The sequence below is a fragment of the Sapajus apella genome, unplaced genomic scaffold, assembly GCF_009761245.1.
Source record: "Sapajus apella isolate SASKATOON/1434 unplaced genomic scaffold, GSC_monkey_1.0 scaffold14, whole genome shotgun sequence".
In the NCBI taxonomy this organism is placed as follows: Eukaryota; Metazoa; Chordata; class Mammalia; order Primates; family Cebidae; genus Sapajus; species Sapajus apella.
Window position 1 is genome coordinate 27,019,627 of NW_022436954.1, and position 13,391 is coordinate 27,033,017.

The 13,391-nt window shown below is 40.9% G+C and overlaps 1 protein-coding gene across 1 annotated transcript in view; it reads right to left on the reverse strand.

The window, feature by feature from the left end:
* The window catches only part of TRIM44 (tripartite motif containing 44), a 128,740-nt gene extending 115,842 nt beyond the window's left edge, over positions 1 to 12,898 (reverse strand). The window contains exon 1 of the mRNA XM_032283557.1: positions 11,812 to 12,898. Coding sequence (XP_032139448.1) covers positions 11,812 to 12,480 — 669 coding nt within the window. The 5' untranslated portion in view covers positions 12,481 to 12,898. The remainder of the gene's footprint in view (positions 1 to 11,811) is intronic.
* Positions 12,899 to 13,391: the final 493 nt, after the last annotated feature.

The following is a 13,391-nucleotide window of genomic DNA, read 5'->3' on the forward strand; positions in this document are numbered from 1 at the left end:
TATTCAGATGAATAAAATTAGTTTAAAAAAATAAAATATCAGCCTCTAAAATGAAAGCTAGCTATATGTTATAGTTTGGGCATATTATAATGAATATATTTGCTAATCTCCTTATTGACGTTAAAAACCAATTATTGCCTTGCTGAAAACTAGCTAAACCCATCTGAAGTGGGTTTAATACATAAATAAATGTTCAACAAAAATAATCAAGCACATTATAGTATACATCAAAGTCAATGCCCATATGGTTATTTGCTGTAAATTGTGGATTGAGCCTTCGGTATATTTGGGAGATTTTGTTTCATTGGTTGGATTTGTTTTTTCATTCTTGATCAGTTTTCTGACATCTAAAAAGAGCATCAAAACTGATTTTTATTTTCTTTCTTCTTTTTTTAAATTTTTTTTTTTTTAATTTTAGTAGAGACAGGGTTTCCTCATATTGGTCAGTCTGGTCTGGAACTCCTGACCTTGTGATCCATTTGCCTTGGCCTCACAAAATGCTGGGATTATAGGCGTGAGCCATCGTGCCCAGCCACCAATACTGATTTTTAACCTGATGCAATGTTGGCTTGATGCTATCATAGTAATATACATACATATGCACACATGCATGCATGCATACACACACACACACACACACACACACACACACACACACACAAATTCTCTCTCTCCAACCATACACACACAGGATTCAACTCTTCCAGAGCCAGCCTTCTGCGTTTCTTACCTGATTCTCATCTCTACTCTCCCTATCAAGACTAGAGCTTTTGTTCCATCCATTGTCTATAATATGTCTCCTATTCTGAAAGGTCCATGAGTACTGGTGTTCCTTCCTTCCACCTAACAAGTTTAGCCCCAGTTGTGAATATTAAAACAAGAATATAAGCATGAAACTGAGCTGGTTATCCCAGACTGAATTATAAGCTCAAGCAGAATACATACTAGGCACTGATACCAGATGAAATCTCTGGCTTCTCAGACTTGGGTTAGATGAAAGGTGAGGGAAAAGGTGGGTATGTCAAGAACAGGCAGGCAGGGCAACCTCCATGTTGAGGGCTGTGGTCAAGACAATGGTGATGGAGGCTCAAGAGTCCATTATCTCCAGTGGAGCCTAAGAATAAGCCTACTGCATCAGAAACCTTACCCCAAAAATCAATGGCCTAATAGCATAAAATGCCTATGAACTCATCTTGATTGAAAGGTTGGGAAAGAGAAAAGGAGGGCACTAGACTTTGAGGAGAAAGGACAGAGAAAGCCTGGACCTTTTCTCTCAAGAGTGGATTGTTCAGACCCCTGGCTAAGCACTCTAGTTCTTTAATGAAGCTCCATCACTGCCAATGTCAAATCCCCTGAAAAATCTAACTAACATAAAAGGGACTCCCATAATCTCATATCCCCTCCATAGAGTAGTATTTTCATCTGTGCTAACAACACATTCGTCATTCTCTCAATTACAGAGCCAACTAACCCTTCTGTGAGGAGTTGTTCGTATAAACCAAACCAACTGTCTACGCTATGAATAAAATCACTGGACTCTATACAGTAATATCAAATAGTAACACAATAGGTGAGTTTCTCTAGATCCTTGCAGGATTCAGGTCTCCACCCAATATCATAGGCTCAGAGATGCCTTCCATAATATATCTTATCAAAAAGTAACCTATCCTGCCACAATAACTCATTCTTTATTGTTTTCATAGCACATAACACCACCCAAAACTACTCTACTATTTCTCTCCCACTGTAGAGAGTAAACTACAAAAAGCTAGGGCCCTATCTGTCTAGTTCACTGTATACTTCCAAGACTTTTTACAGGTTAAGGAAGTATATTTTGATTGGAAATCCCAGAACTGCAGGCCTCACACAAACTTTCTACAGAATTATGTAGGGGGTGGTTCCAACTAATGACAGCATACCATACACTTTACCTTGGTCTTAGCTTTTGTTTTATTCTGTACAAATAAATAAGACACTGGTTGAACTACTATGTGTGTCAGTGCTACAAACTCTAATTAGAAGGTGACCTATATTTCTTCAGCGAGAATAAAAAATATAAAAATATAAATAGATACATTACAGCAAGCCTTCAACCTTCTGTCTCCCTACAAGAGCTTCTTCTATGAGCTGAATGAAAAGCCAGATTCACTGATCACTACAGGATACACTATGGCGTACCTGCAGTCCCTCGGGAATTACAGCTCTTCTGAGCATATACCTACACCCTTCCATCCACCCAGATACCTATGCATCTTCAGTGACTCCCCATGCAGTTGTTCCTCTTATCACTTAACCAAACATTCTCCGCAAATACCCATCTTAAAAGCAAAGGGTGTGGCTTCAAAACCTTAGGATCTGTCTTTAAAAAGCCATGTTAAGAACTCCACAGATGCTATATACTTACTGAATTCTGCCAACCACTTCTCCCTTTGCCACTTTGTAAGACTCTACCTTTTCTTCAGGTGATCTTGGGGTAAACTAGACAAGTGGTTTTCAAACCACAGGGCATGACACATTAGAGTGCCATGAAATCACTTTAGCGGGAGCCTCCAGAATTTTTTTTAAAAAACAGAATAGAAGAGAAATAGAACATATATGTAGTAAGGTAAATGGTGTTCCATTTGAGTTAAAGGGGTATGTGTAGTAGGTGGCTGTGTGTATAATGGAGGTCACAGTATAAAATATATTTCCTCTGCTGTAGGTTGTGTTCAAAATAATTTTAAAAATTACTAGACTACTGAGTATATCTAAAGCACTTTTACTGTTCAACATAAAAATTCATTAAATGTCGCTCTGAATGCAAATTCCCTTGACAGTGTAAGAATTTTCATATGAATAAATCCATAAGCCAGATTAAGCTCCTTTGTCAGATCCAATAACCCATTTTCCTAACCAGAAATTATGGTCAGAGTAAGAGAATCCCACATATCTGAGATGAGAAGTCATGACTCAGGTAAGAGGTCATAAATTGGGCTGCATAACTATTTTTCTATGATAAAGCTAAAGACTAGGCTCAATTCAAACTTGGACCCATAAAATCCCCTGGAGACCAAACGCTGCAGACCAAAACTGTAGAACAGCAATGTCCAGGAGAAAAGAAAGAACAGTCCTTCAAGTGACTAAGTGCTGATCTTGCCCCTTAATCTTGAAGTCCATTTGGTCTAGCAGGTTGTCTCCACGCCTAAACCCCTCTCGCTTTAGGATCACCCTGCTTTTCTGCTCATTCTGGCCTACTCTGAAGTTTGCTTTTCCTCTAAATGTCAGCAGACATGGCAACAACTTGGCCTTCTACTGCCAATACCAGCCATTCACAGCCTGGTTAAACACTGAGGTATCAAAATATAAACTGTACAAATTCCTCTCATTCTAAACTTGTATAATTAGCCTCTTTATAGTAATAATAAAAAGAGACCAGGCGTGGTGGCTCATGACTGTAATCCCAGCACTTTGGGAGGCCAAGGAGGGTGGATCACAAGGTTGGGAGTTCAAGACCAGCCTGGCCAATATGATGAAATGCTGTGTCTACTAAAAATACAAAAATTAGCCGGGCATGATGGCACATACCTTTAGTCCCAGCTACTTGGGAGGCTGACGCAGGAAAATCACTTGAACCTGGGAGGCGGAGGTTGCAGTGCGCCAAGATTGCACCACTACACTCAAGCCTGGGTGGCAGGATGAGAGGCCATCTCAATAAGTAAATAAATAAATAGAACAGCTAACATTTATTGAGCACCAACAAAGTGTCAAGCCGTGTTAAAGTCTCTTAATCACCCACAAAGTCATTTCATTCTCACGAAAGCTCGATTTTATTTCTTAACATTATGCCCATTTTAGAAATACGGAAACAAGGCCAAACTATAATATAACTTGCATAAGGTCAAAAAGTGGTAAAGCTAGGATATTCCTGTCCCTCTCTAATCCCGTATGTTTCATTTTTCATATATAACACTTATTACATGTTTATTTGCTTACTTGTCCTTTTCTACTTCCCTCCAATAGAATGTAAGCTCTTACAGAAGTACAGACTTTCATTTTGTTCACTGCTATATGCTCAGCTGATGCTCAATAAAAACTTGCTGAATGAATGAATGCAGTACAGCAATTCTCTTCTTTTGCCCATCATCCCACTGAGCCACTCTTACTGTTCCAAGTTATTCCAAGATATTCTCTTGCCAATAAGTAAATGTACATTTCACTCAAAACATTTGAAACCAGAAAACTGAAACTAGAGGTGCCATCAAGCTCACATCTTTATTGAATCAAAATGAACAGCTTCTCACCCTAGCTGCCTAACAGAGCAAATGTCAAGCTCTTTCTGAGGAGAATAAAGAAAATATTACTCCAGACTCTACAATTCCTTCAAACACAACATCTGGCATTAAATGAAAAACTGTGATGCATGACAACAATCAGAATGATATAATATACAATCAAGGATGATTCCCAAAAAGATCCAGAGAAACAGATCTCTAAAAAAATAACCAAATTGACATCCTGGAGTTGAAAAACACAGTATCTTAAAGTAAGAATTTAATGACACACAATGGAGTATTTCCAGCTGCTATACATGAAGAATGAAGCAAATCTATGGAGTGATTTCCAGGACATACTAAGTGTAAAAAACAAAGCATAAAATAATATCATATTCTCCAAAAACTTTAAAACTCAGTTTCATCATGAGAAAAAAAACCAGACAAATCCAAATTGAGGAACATTCTACAAAATACTTGACTAGCACTAATCAACACTATCAAGATCATCCAAAACAAGGAAATGTAATGTGAGGTCCTAGATAGAATCGTGGTACAGAAGTCATCAGAGGAAAAACTACTGACATTCAGTAAAGTCTATAGTTCAGTTAGTAATGGTCTAACATTAGGATAAGCAGAGTACATGAAGCAGCTCTTGATCTGAGAACATATACTGAGCCCAAGAAACTAGGCTGTGCATTTGGTTAGTAGAAAGTGAGGTGTGAGGGGAGTATGGGATAACAGAAAGCAAAGCCTATGGCATGCTCAAAGTAAAACATTTAAAGGACAGCCAAGTGTGGTGGCTCACACCTGTAATCCCAGCACTTTGGGAGGCCAAGGCAGGCAGATCATCTGAGGTCAGGGTTGGAGACCAGCCTGGCCAACATGGTGAAACCCCATCTCTGCTAAAACTACAAAAAATGAGCTGGGTGCGGTGGCATATGCCAGTAGTCCCTGCTACTTGGGAGGCTGAGGCAGGAGAATTGCTTAAACTCAGGAGGCGGAGGTTGCAGTGAGCCGAGATTGCGCCACTGCACTCCAGCCTGGAGAAAAGAATAAAATTAAATCTCAAAAACAACCCCCCCCAAAAAACAAACATTTAAAGGAAATCCTTTACAGCCAGGCACAGTGGCTCATGCCTGTAATCTCAGCACATTGGGAGGCCGAGGCGGGTGGATCACCTGAAGTCAGGAGTTCAGGACCAATCTGACCAACATGGTGAAACCCCATCTCTATTAAATATACAAAAAATTAGCTGGGAATTGTGGTGGGCACCTGTAGTCCCAGTTTCTCAGGAGGCTGAGGCAGGAGAATTTCTTGAATCTGGGAGGTGGAGTTTGCAGTGAGCCGAGATCGAGCCATTGCACTCCAGCTTGGGAGACAAGAGTGAAACTTCGTCTCTAACTAATTAACTAAATTAATAAAGGGGATGCTTTCCATATAACCTGGAGACACTCTCACCTTTCCATCCTGCTAAGGAGTAAAATCACAGAGTAAAGGCAAACTAAGCTTGCCTCTATCCAAACATCCAAAGGGGACAGTAGAGAGGTAAACAAAACAGAGCGGGGGTAAAATAAGAAAGAAAATCTCTAAGATTTGCGCAAGGTCCTCCTGAAAGTTTGGTCCAAGAAACTTCAAGAAATTAATTTAGTTATTATCATTAAATTAATTTAATTAATTTAGGGGATTCTAAACAAGTTGTACTCTCAGGCCTTAGCAGAATCAAACTCAATTTCCCTCTTGAAGGATGCAGCTTCATGCAAGATTTGGGAAAGTCCCATAAACATTTTTAAAGGCAATGAGAAGCTCACAGTTACACAGAAACAATCACAAAAAGAAATAAAAACATGAAACATGAAAAAATAAAATAAAAACAGCAGCAGAAAGAAGTCCACAAAGTCTTCACATACTAGAATTATCAGAGAAGATTATCAATCAATATGCCTACAGTTCTTAAAGGAATAGATAAGACAGCTATAGAATGAAAAAATAAAAGAATATGATTCACAAATTTATACTGGCACATTTGAAAATTTAGACAAAATGGACAAATGTCTGAGAAAATGTAACTTATCAAAACTGACCTAAGAAAAAGTAACTTATCAAAACTGACCTAAGAAAAAGTAGACAACCTAAGCATACCTATGACCATTAAAGAAATTGAGTCCACAGTCAAAAACACTACATAAAACAATAATACCCAGCAATCCCATTACTGGGTATATACCCAAAGGAATATAGATCATTCTATTATAAAGATACATGTACATGTATGTTCACGGTGGCACTATTCACAATAGCAAAGACATGGAATCAACCTAAATGCCCAACAATAATAGACTGGATAAAGAAAATGTGGTACATTTGCCATGGAATACTATGCAGCCACAAAAAGGAATTGAAATCACGTCCTTTGCAGGGACATGGATGGAGCTGGAAGCCATTATCCTCAGCAAACTAATGCAGGAACAGAAAACCAAATGCTGCATGTTCTCACTTAAAAGTAGGAGCTGAACGATGGGAACACATGGACATGTGGTAGGGAAAACATACATTGGGGACTGTCAGTGGATAGTGAGTGGGAGGAGGGGGAGCCTCAGAAAGAATTGCTAATGGATGCTGGGCTTAATTCCTAAATGATGGGATGATCTGTGCAGCAAACCAGCACGGTACTCATTTATCTGTGTAACAAACCTGCACATCCTGCACATGTAACCCTGAATTTACAAGTTGGAAACTAAAAATAATAAAATGTTGGTTACCAATTAAAAAATGTAAAACAAAAACAAGCAAAAATGCAAAACAAAACACCAATAATAAACCAACTCTCCCTTCCCCCTTCACCCTCTCCAGGAATAGATGGCTTCCATAGTCAGTTCTACCAATCACTCCAAGAAGAAATACTTCAATCTTTCACAAATAGTTCCAGAGCATTAAAAGAGAGAAAGAATATATAAGAAACACTACACTCTGCCTCAGACTATGAAGCCTATAAATATAAATGGGGAAAAATGCTACATAAATTATTAATAAGTCAAATCCAAAAACATGTCTACTCCATTATGACCAAGTTGGGTTAAGGATATCTCAGAAATACTTTCCTTTCTGCTTTAATTATAAAATACAACAATACGAAGATATAAAAATAAGACCATATATATGCACACACCTATATTTGTAAAAAGGAACACTTGAAAGGTAACCAAAAAACTAATAAAAGTGGTTACTGGCCAGGTGCAGTGGCTCACACTTGTAATCCCACAGCTTTAGGAGGCAAGGGTGGAGGGACTGCTTGAAGCTAGGAGTTCAAGACCAACCTGGGCAACATAGCAAGACACCAATCTCTACAAAATAAAAAATAAAAAAAGTTAGCCAGCCATGGCGGTGCATACCTGCAGTCCTAGCTACTGAGGAGGCTCAGGTGGGAGGATCGCATAAAACCAGGAATTTGAGATTAGAGTGAGCTATGCTCCTACCACTGCATCCCAGCCTGGGCAACAGAGTAAGAGCCTGTTTCTAAGAAAAAAACAAGTAGTTGCCAACAGCTGGTGGAAGAATCAGGTGAAAAGGGCAAAGGCTTTTGAGATATGTGAACATATCGCTGATTTTTAAATTTAACTTTAAAAAGTAAATCAACTAATATAATTCATCATCATAACACAATAAAAGAGAAAATCATATGATCATCCCAAAAGATGCAAAAAATGCATTGGATATTAAGTAACCAATCAAAAATCAGAAAAACATAGCAAATCAGGCCTAGAATTTTCTTTTCTTTTTTTTTTTTTTTTTTTTTTTTGAGATGGACTCTCCCTCTGTCACCAGGCTGGAGCACAGTGGTGCTATCACTGCAATCTCCCACTCCCTGGTTCAAATGATTCTCCTGCCTCAGCTTCTCGAGTAGCTGGGATTACAGGCATGCGCCACAATACCTGGCTAATTTTTGTATGTTTAGTGGAGACGAGGTTTCACCATGTTGGCCAGGATGGTCTCAATCTCCTGACCTCATATTCCACCCGCCTTGGCTTCTCAAAGTGCTGGGATTACAGGCGTGAGCCACCACACCCAGCTAGAATTTTCTTAAACTGATAAAACACATCTATTTTCAAAAACCATAGAACATGTCACTTATGTGTGCAATGTTATCAGTTATTGCTAGATTAGGAACAAGGCCAGAATACCCATCAATCACATCCATTCAACATAAAACTCAGGGTACTATCCAATGCAGTAAGGCAAGAAAAAACAAATAATAGGTATAAGGATTGAAAAGAAACAAACAAAAACTATCTCTCTTCACACATAATACAATCATGTATGTAGAAGAAATCTACAGATAAAGTATTAGGATATATAAGAAAATTTAGCTGATAGATTACAAAAAAGTCAATATATAAAAGTTAATCATATTCCTATGTACAATTAGAAAACAAGACTTAAAATCATTTATTTGTATTTTAGAGACAGGGTCTTGCTCTGTCAACCAGGCTGGAGTGAAGTGGAAGAATCATTAACTCACTGCAGCCTCAAACTCCTAGACTCAAGCAATCCTCCCACCTCAGCCTTACATATAGCGGACAGGTGTGAACCATGGTGCCTGGCTCATATTTTCTACAATGCTATAAAATTATGAAGTATCTAGGAATAAATTTTACAATGATCTGCAAAATCTTTCAGGAAAAAAAGATTAAACTTTTACTGCAAAGCAATAAAAAAGACCTAAATAAATGGATCAGAAGACTTCATGTTGTAATAATATTAATTCTCCCTATATTGCTTATAAATTTAATACAATATCCAAAAAGACTCATTCAGGCTTTTTAATGGCATGAGTCTAAGAAATCTAAAGGGTCAAAAGTGGCCAACACACTCTTGTAGGACAAGATGGAAGGGCCTGCTTTACCAGATATTAAGACATGTTATAAGGGGATGGTAACTCAGAAAACATGCTGTTCATACAGGGGTATACTAACAGATCAACGGTAGAGAACAGAAAAGCCAAGAAACACATTCATACACATTATGGGCACTTGATATATGACAGGTGGCACAACAGATCAGTGCACAAAGGGGAGGGCTTTTCAATAAATACAGCAGTAGCAATTGGCTATCTGTATGCGGAAAAAATTAAATTGAGCCCCTACTTCTACTACACAAAAATCAATACTAAGAAGAACAAAACACAAAAAGCACTAACCACAAGGAAAAGTATTAATGAATTTTACCACATTAAAATTCTATTCAAGGCAGAACTTTTTTAAAAAGAAAAACCACATAGAATATATCTGCAACCCATATAAAAAGAACAACAACAACAACAAAACCACAGACAAATATATAGCCGAGTGTGGTGGCTAATGCCTGTAATCCCAACACTTTGGGAGGCTGAGGTGTGTGGATCACACTGTACAAACTGGTACAACCACTCTGGAAAATAATTGGCAACATGTAGTACTACTGAGGTCAAGAGTTCAAGAGCAGCCTAGTCAACATGGCAAAACCCTGTCTCTACTAAAAAAAAAAAAATATATATATATATATATATATATATATATATACACACACACACATACATACACACATACACACACAAAAAAAAAAAATTAGCTGGGCATGGTGGCAAGTGCATGTCATCCCAGCTACTCAGAAGTCTGAGGCAGGAGAATCATTTGAATCTGGAAGGCAGATGTTATAGTGAGCTGAGATCATGCCACTGCACTCCAGCCTGGGTGACAGAGTTTGTGTGTGTGTGTGTATACACACACTCACATAAAGTAATAAGAAAAGGACAACTCAGTAGAAAAATGAGCAAAAGACCTGACTAGGTACTTCAGAGGAAATACAAAAGATCCTCAAAGTCAAGAGTAACTTAAAATTAAAACCAAAATAAAATACCATTACATATCCACAAGACTGACAACAATTAAAAACACTGTAACAGCATGCGTTGAAGATACCAAGCAACAGGAACTCTCATATACTCTTCATAGTGATTCAAACTGGTACAACCACTCTGGAAAGTAGTGGGCAACATGTAGTACTACTGAACATATGCATAGCCTCTGACACAGCAATTTCACTCCTGCATTTATATTCCACTGAAATGTATGTAAATGTACACCAAGAGACTTGACCAAGAATATTTACACCGACATTGTTTGTAATAACCTGATGCTTCCAAACCTGGGAACAAACCAAATGTCCATCTATGACAGAATAGGTAATTTGCGGTATATTCATAACATGGAATTCAATATAGTAATGAAAATGAACAAACTACAGCCACTCACTGGATGACTCTCACAAACACAATGTTGAGAAAATGAAGCAAAACCCAGAAAAATGCATGATAAAAATACGATACCTACGATGTAAAGTTCAAATAAGTTTAGGAATGCATACATATGAGGTAAAAGCATAAAGGTAAGCAAGGAAAGGGTCACAAAAGTCAAGATTATTCTTACTTATGCAGAAGAGAGATGGTTATAATTGGAAAAGGTATGGGGGAAAGGCTTCAGTATTGCTTCAATTCAATTGTTCTATTTCTTAATCTGGAAGGAGACTACCTCAATACTTGTTTTATAATTATTTGTTAGATTGTGCATAAGTTTTTACATACTTTCTGAATGTGCATTTTACAACTATGAATAGGTACTAAAAAAAGGAAAACTTAACACAGAGGAGCTTCATTGTTGAAGTATTTGTTATCCCAATGCCAGCTACGTAAGGTCGCTCAGGGAAGCAAAAATCATCATAATATGACCATGTTCACTAATACAGATTTCTTAATGAATTGATCACTCCACTCAAAATTCCCCCCCTCCCCGATTAACACCAGTAGTTTCTCTCACTGATAGTAAACACCCGCAATATAAATAAAAGGCGCATCGTCTGCAAATTCATTCAACAAATATTTCCTAAGTGTCCAAATATTTAGGAGGGACTAGTAAGGTCCAAGACAGATAAAGACCCAGACAAAGGACATGGGAACTTCCACTCCCACCCCAATTTGGACTTCCTCTTTTTACCCTCCTTTCCTATGAAGTTTCAAACATGAAGAATCTAAAATGACTCAGGCACATATTGTTACTACTAAAACTATTTTGTTACTCTTTTCAATGCAGAAGTATCACCTGATTGGATTCATGTGGCAAAATCAAATTTCCCATGTTTTCAAGTAGGCAAAAAGATTGCCTTATCAAGAGCCGTAGCACAAAGCACCAGTTTCAACAATAGCGGTGCTATGGAAATTGGCCTAAGTGGGGCCAAAACTCCCAAGAAATGTTTTACCTGGGATCCACAGACCAGAAACTTGCAATTTTCTAGAAACTGTATACCAGATTTTGTATGTGCATGTTTTTTCTCAGATCAGAGTCCAGAACTTTCATCAGATTCTCAAAGGGGTTCAACCAAAAAGGGTGAATAAAACTACTCCCAAAAAGATGGAAAGACTAGCTTCTTGGGGACATAATGAAAACGAATGTGGTCACAGCCAGGCCACCTGAATTGAAACCCAGGTGTCCTGACCCCTACGCTTATGCTCTGAAGGCCCAATACTTACTCTTAGTTCTTCAAAGGCTTCGTCTAGGGTGGAAAGTTGGTGGCCCTGGTGAGCTCCAATGACTGGACACAGGACACAGATGAGCTGCCTGTCTGCCTGGCAATAGGTGCTCAAATCGAGCCCATGGTCCGGACACTTCCTCTTGGCCACTCTCTCTGCTTCCATTTCTATTTCTGGGTCAAATTCACTTTCTGCCTCAGTTTCTCCCTCTGCTTCAGATTCCCCTTCTTCCTGGTTGTCTTCTTCAGCCTCGCTTTCTTGCTCATCCTCCATTTCTTCCTCGCTGTCTTCTTCACTCTCCTCCTCGCTCTCATCCTCACTCTCTTCCTCTGACTCGCTCTCTTCCTCCGACTCGCTCCCTTCCTCCGACCCGCTCCCTTCCCCTGCTTCGCTTTCTAGCTCCCTCTCCTGCTCCACCTTGACCTCCGCCTCTTCCTTCCCCGCCCCCTCCCTGTCAGCCCGCGGGGTCCAGGCCTCGGCGCCGTGGATGTATTCGGCCAGGTGGTGACTGAGGAACTTCTGCCTGTGCGCCTCGGCGTGGCGGCGGCAGTAGCAGAAGCCGCATTCTCGGCACACTTCCTCGGCCCCCGGAGCCTCGTCGGGCTCGCACTCGTCACACGTGCCGTCGTGAGGCAGCTCCTCGATGGCCGCGCCCACTCCGGAGGCCATGTGGGTGCAGTGACGCTGCCAAGGCCTCAGGGCCTCGGGGCTCGCCGCCTTCCCTCCGCGCGGCCTCCTCACTTCCTCCTCCCGCCCCTGCTCCTTTCCTCGGAAGTTGCCGCCCGCCTGGACCGCGTCGCGTCTCGGAGCGGGACCTGGGGCCGCTGCAGCCCCTGCCCGGGCGAAGCAGCAAAGAGCCTTCCCACCGGCTCTGCCTGCTCCGCAGGGTCCCTGCGCTTCCTCAGCCGCGCCGGCCACTTCCGGCGCGGCGGCCCAGCGCCCCCGTCGGCCCCCGCGTCGCGCCGCCCGCTCGGCCTCCCGCTACCCGGGCGAGATCGCGGCCGCTGCCGGCCCCCGCGCCGCCCCGGTTCCACTTTCCCTTTCCCCGTCAGGCGGCCTGCTTTCACTTCCTGAGTCATTTAAAGTGGCAATGACCCTTTTCCGCTTTTCACGCGGGGCTCAGCTCCGCCGCTCCAAATCTCACCGTGCCTTGGAGGAGGGTGGGGGGAGAGGGAGAATAGGGGAAGTCTCTTGCTCTTTCCCGGGGCGAGAATCGGGCTCCGCCTCCCCCATTCCCTTCCTGGAGGCGTCGGCCTGCTTTTTCAAGGCCACTAGGCTGGTGTCCCTGTGCATTTCAGTCGTTCTTGTGACAATTTGTCGCCGCCCGTCACAGTCCCCAGCGTTCTGCAATGTGCCAGGACAGTGTTGTTTACCAGACTGAACCTGGCCTCTTGGGATTTCCTGAGTGCGGAAGGGCTGTGTTTGTTCTAGGCTCGGGGAATCGGAGTCAGAATGAGCAAACAAACATTTTCGATCCAAAGCAATACTGTGCTTTGTCTGTTTGCATTCCTGCCTCCTAGGATCTCAGAACTTCTGGGGTGGTAACCTCTGTACGATTTTCTGAGAGCCTGCCTTGGGTT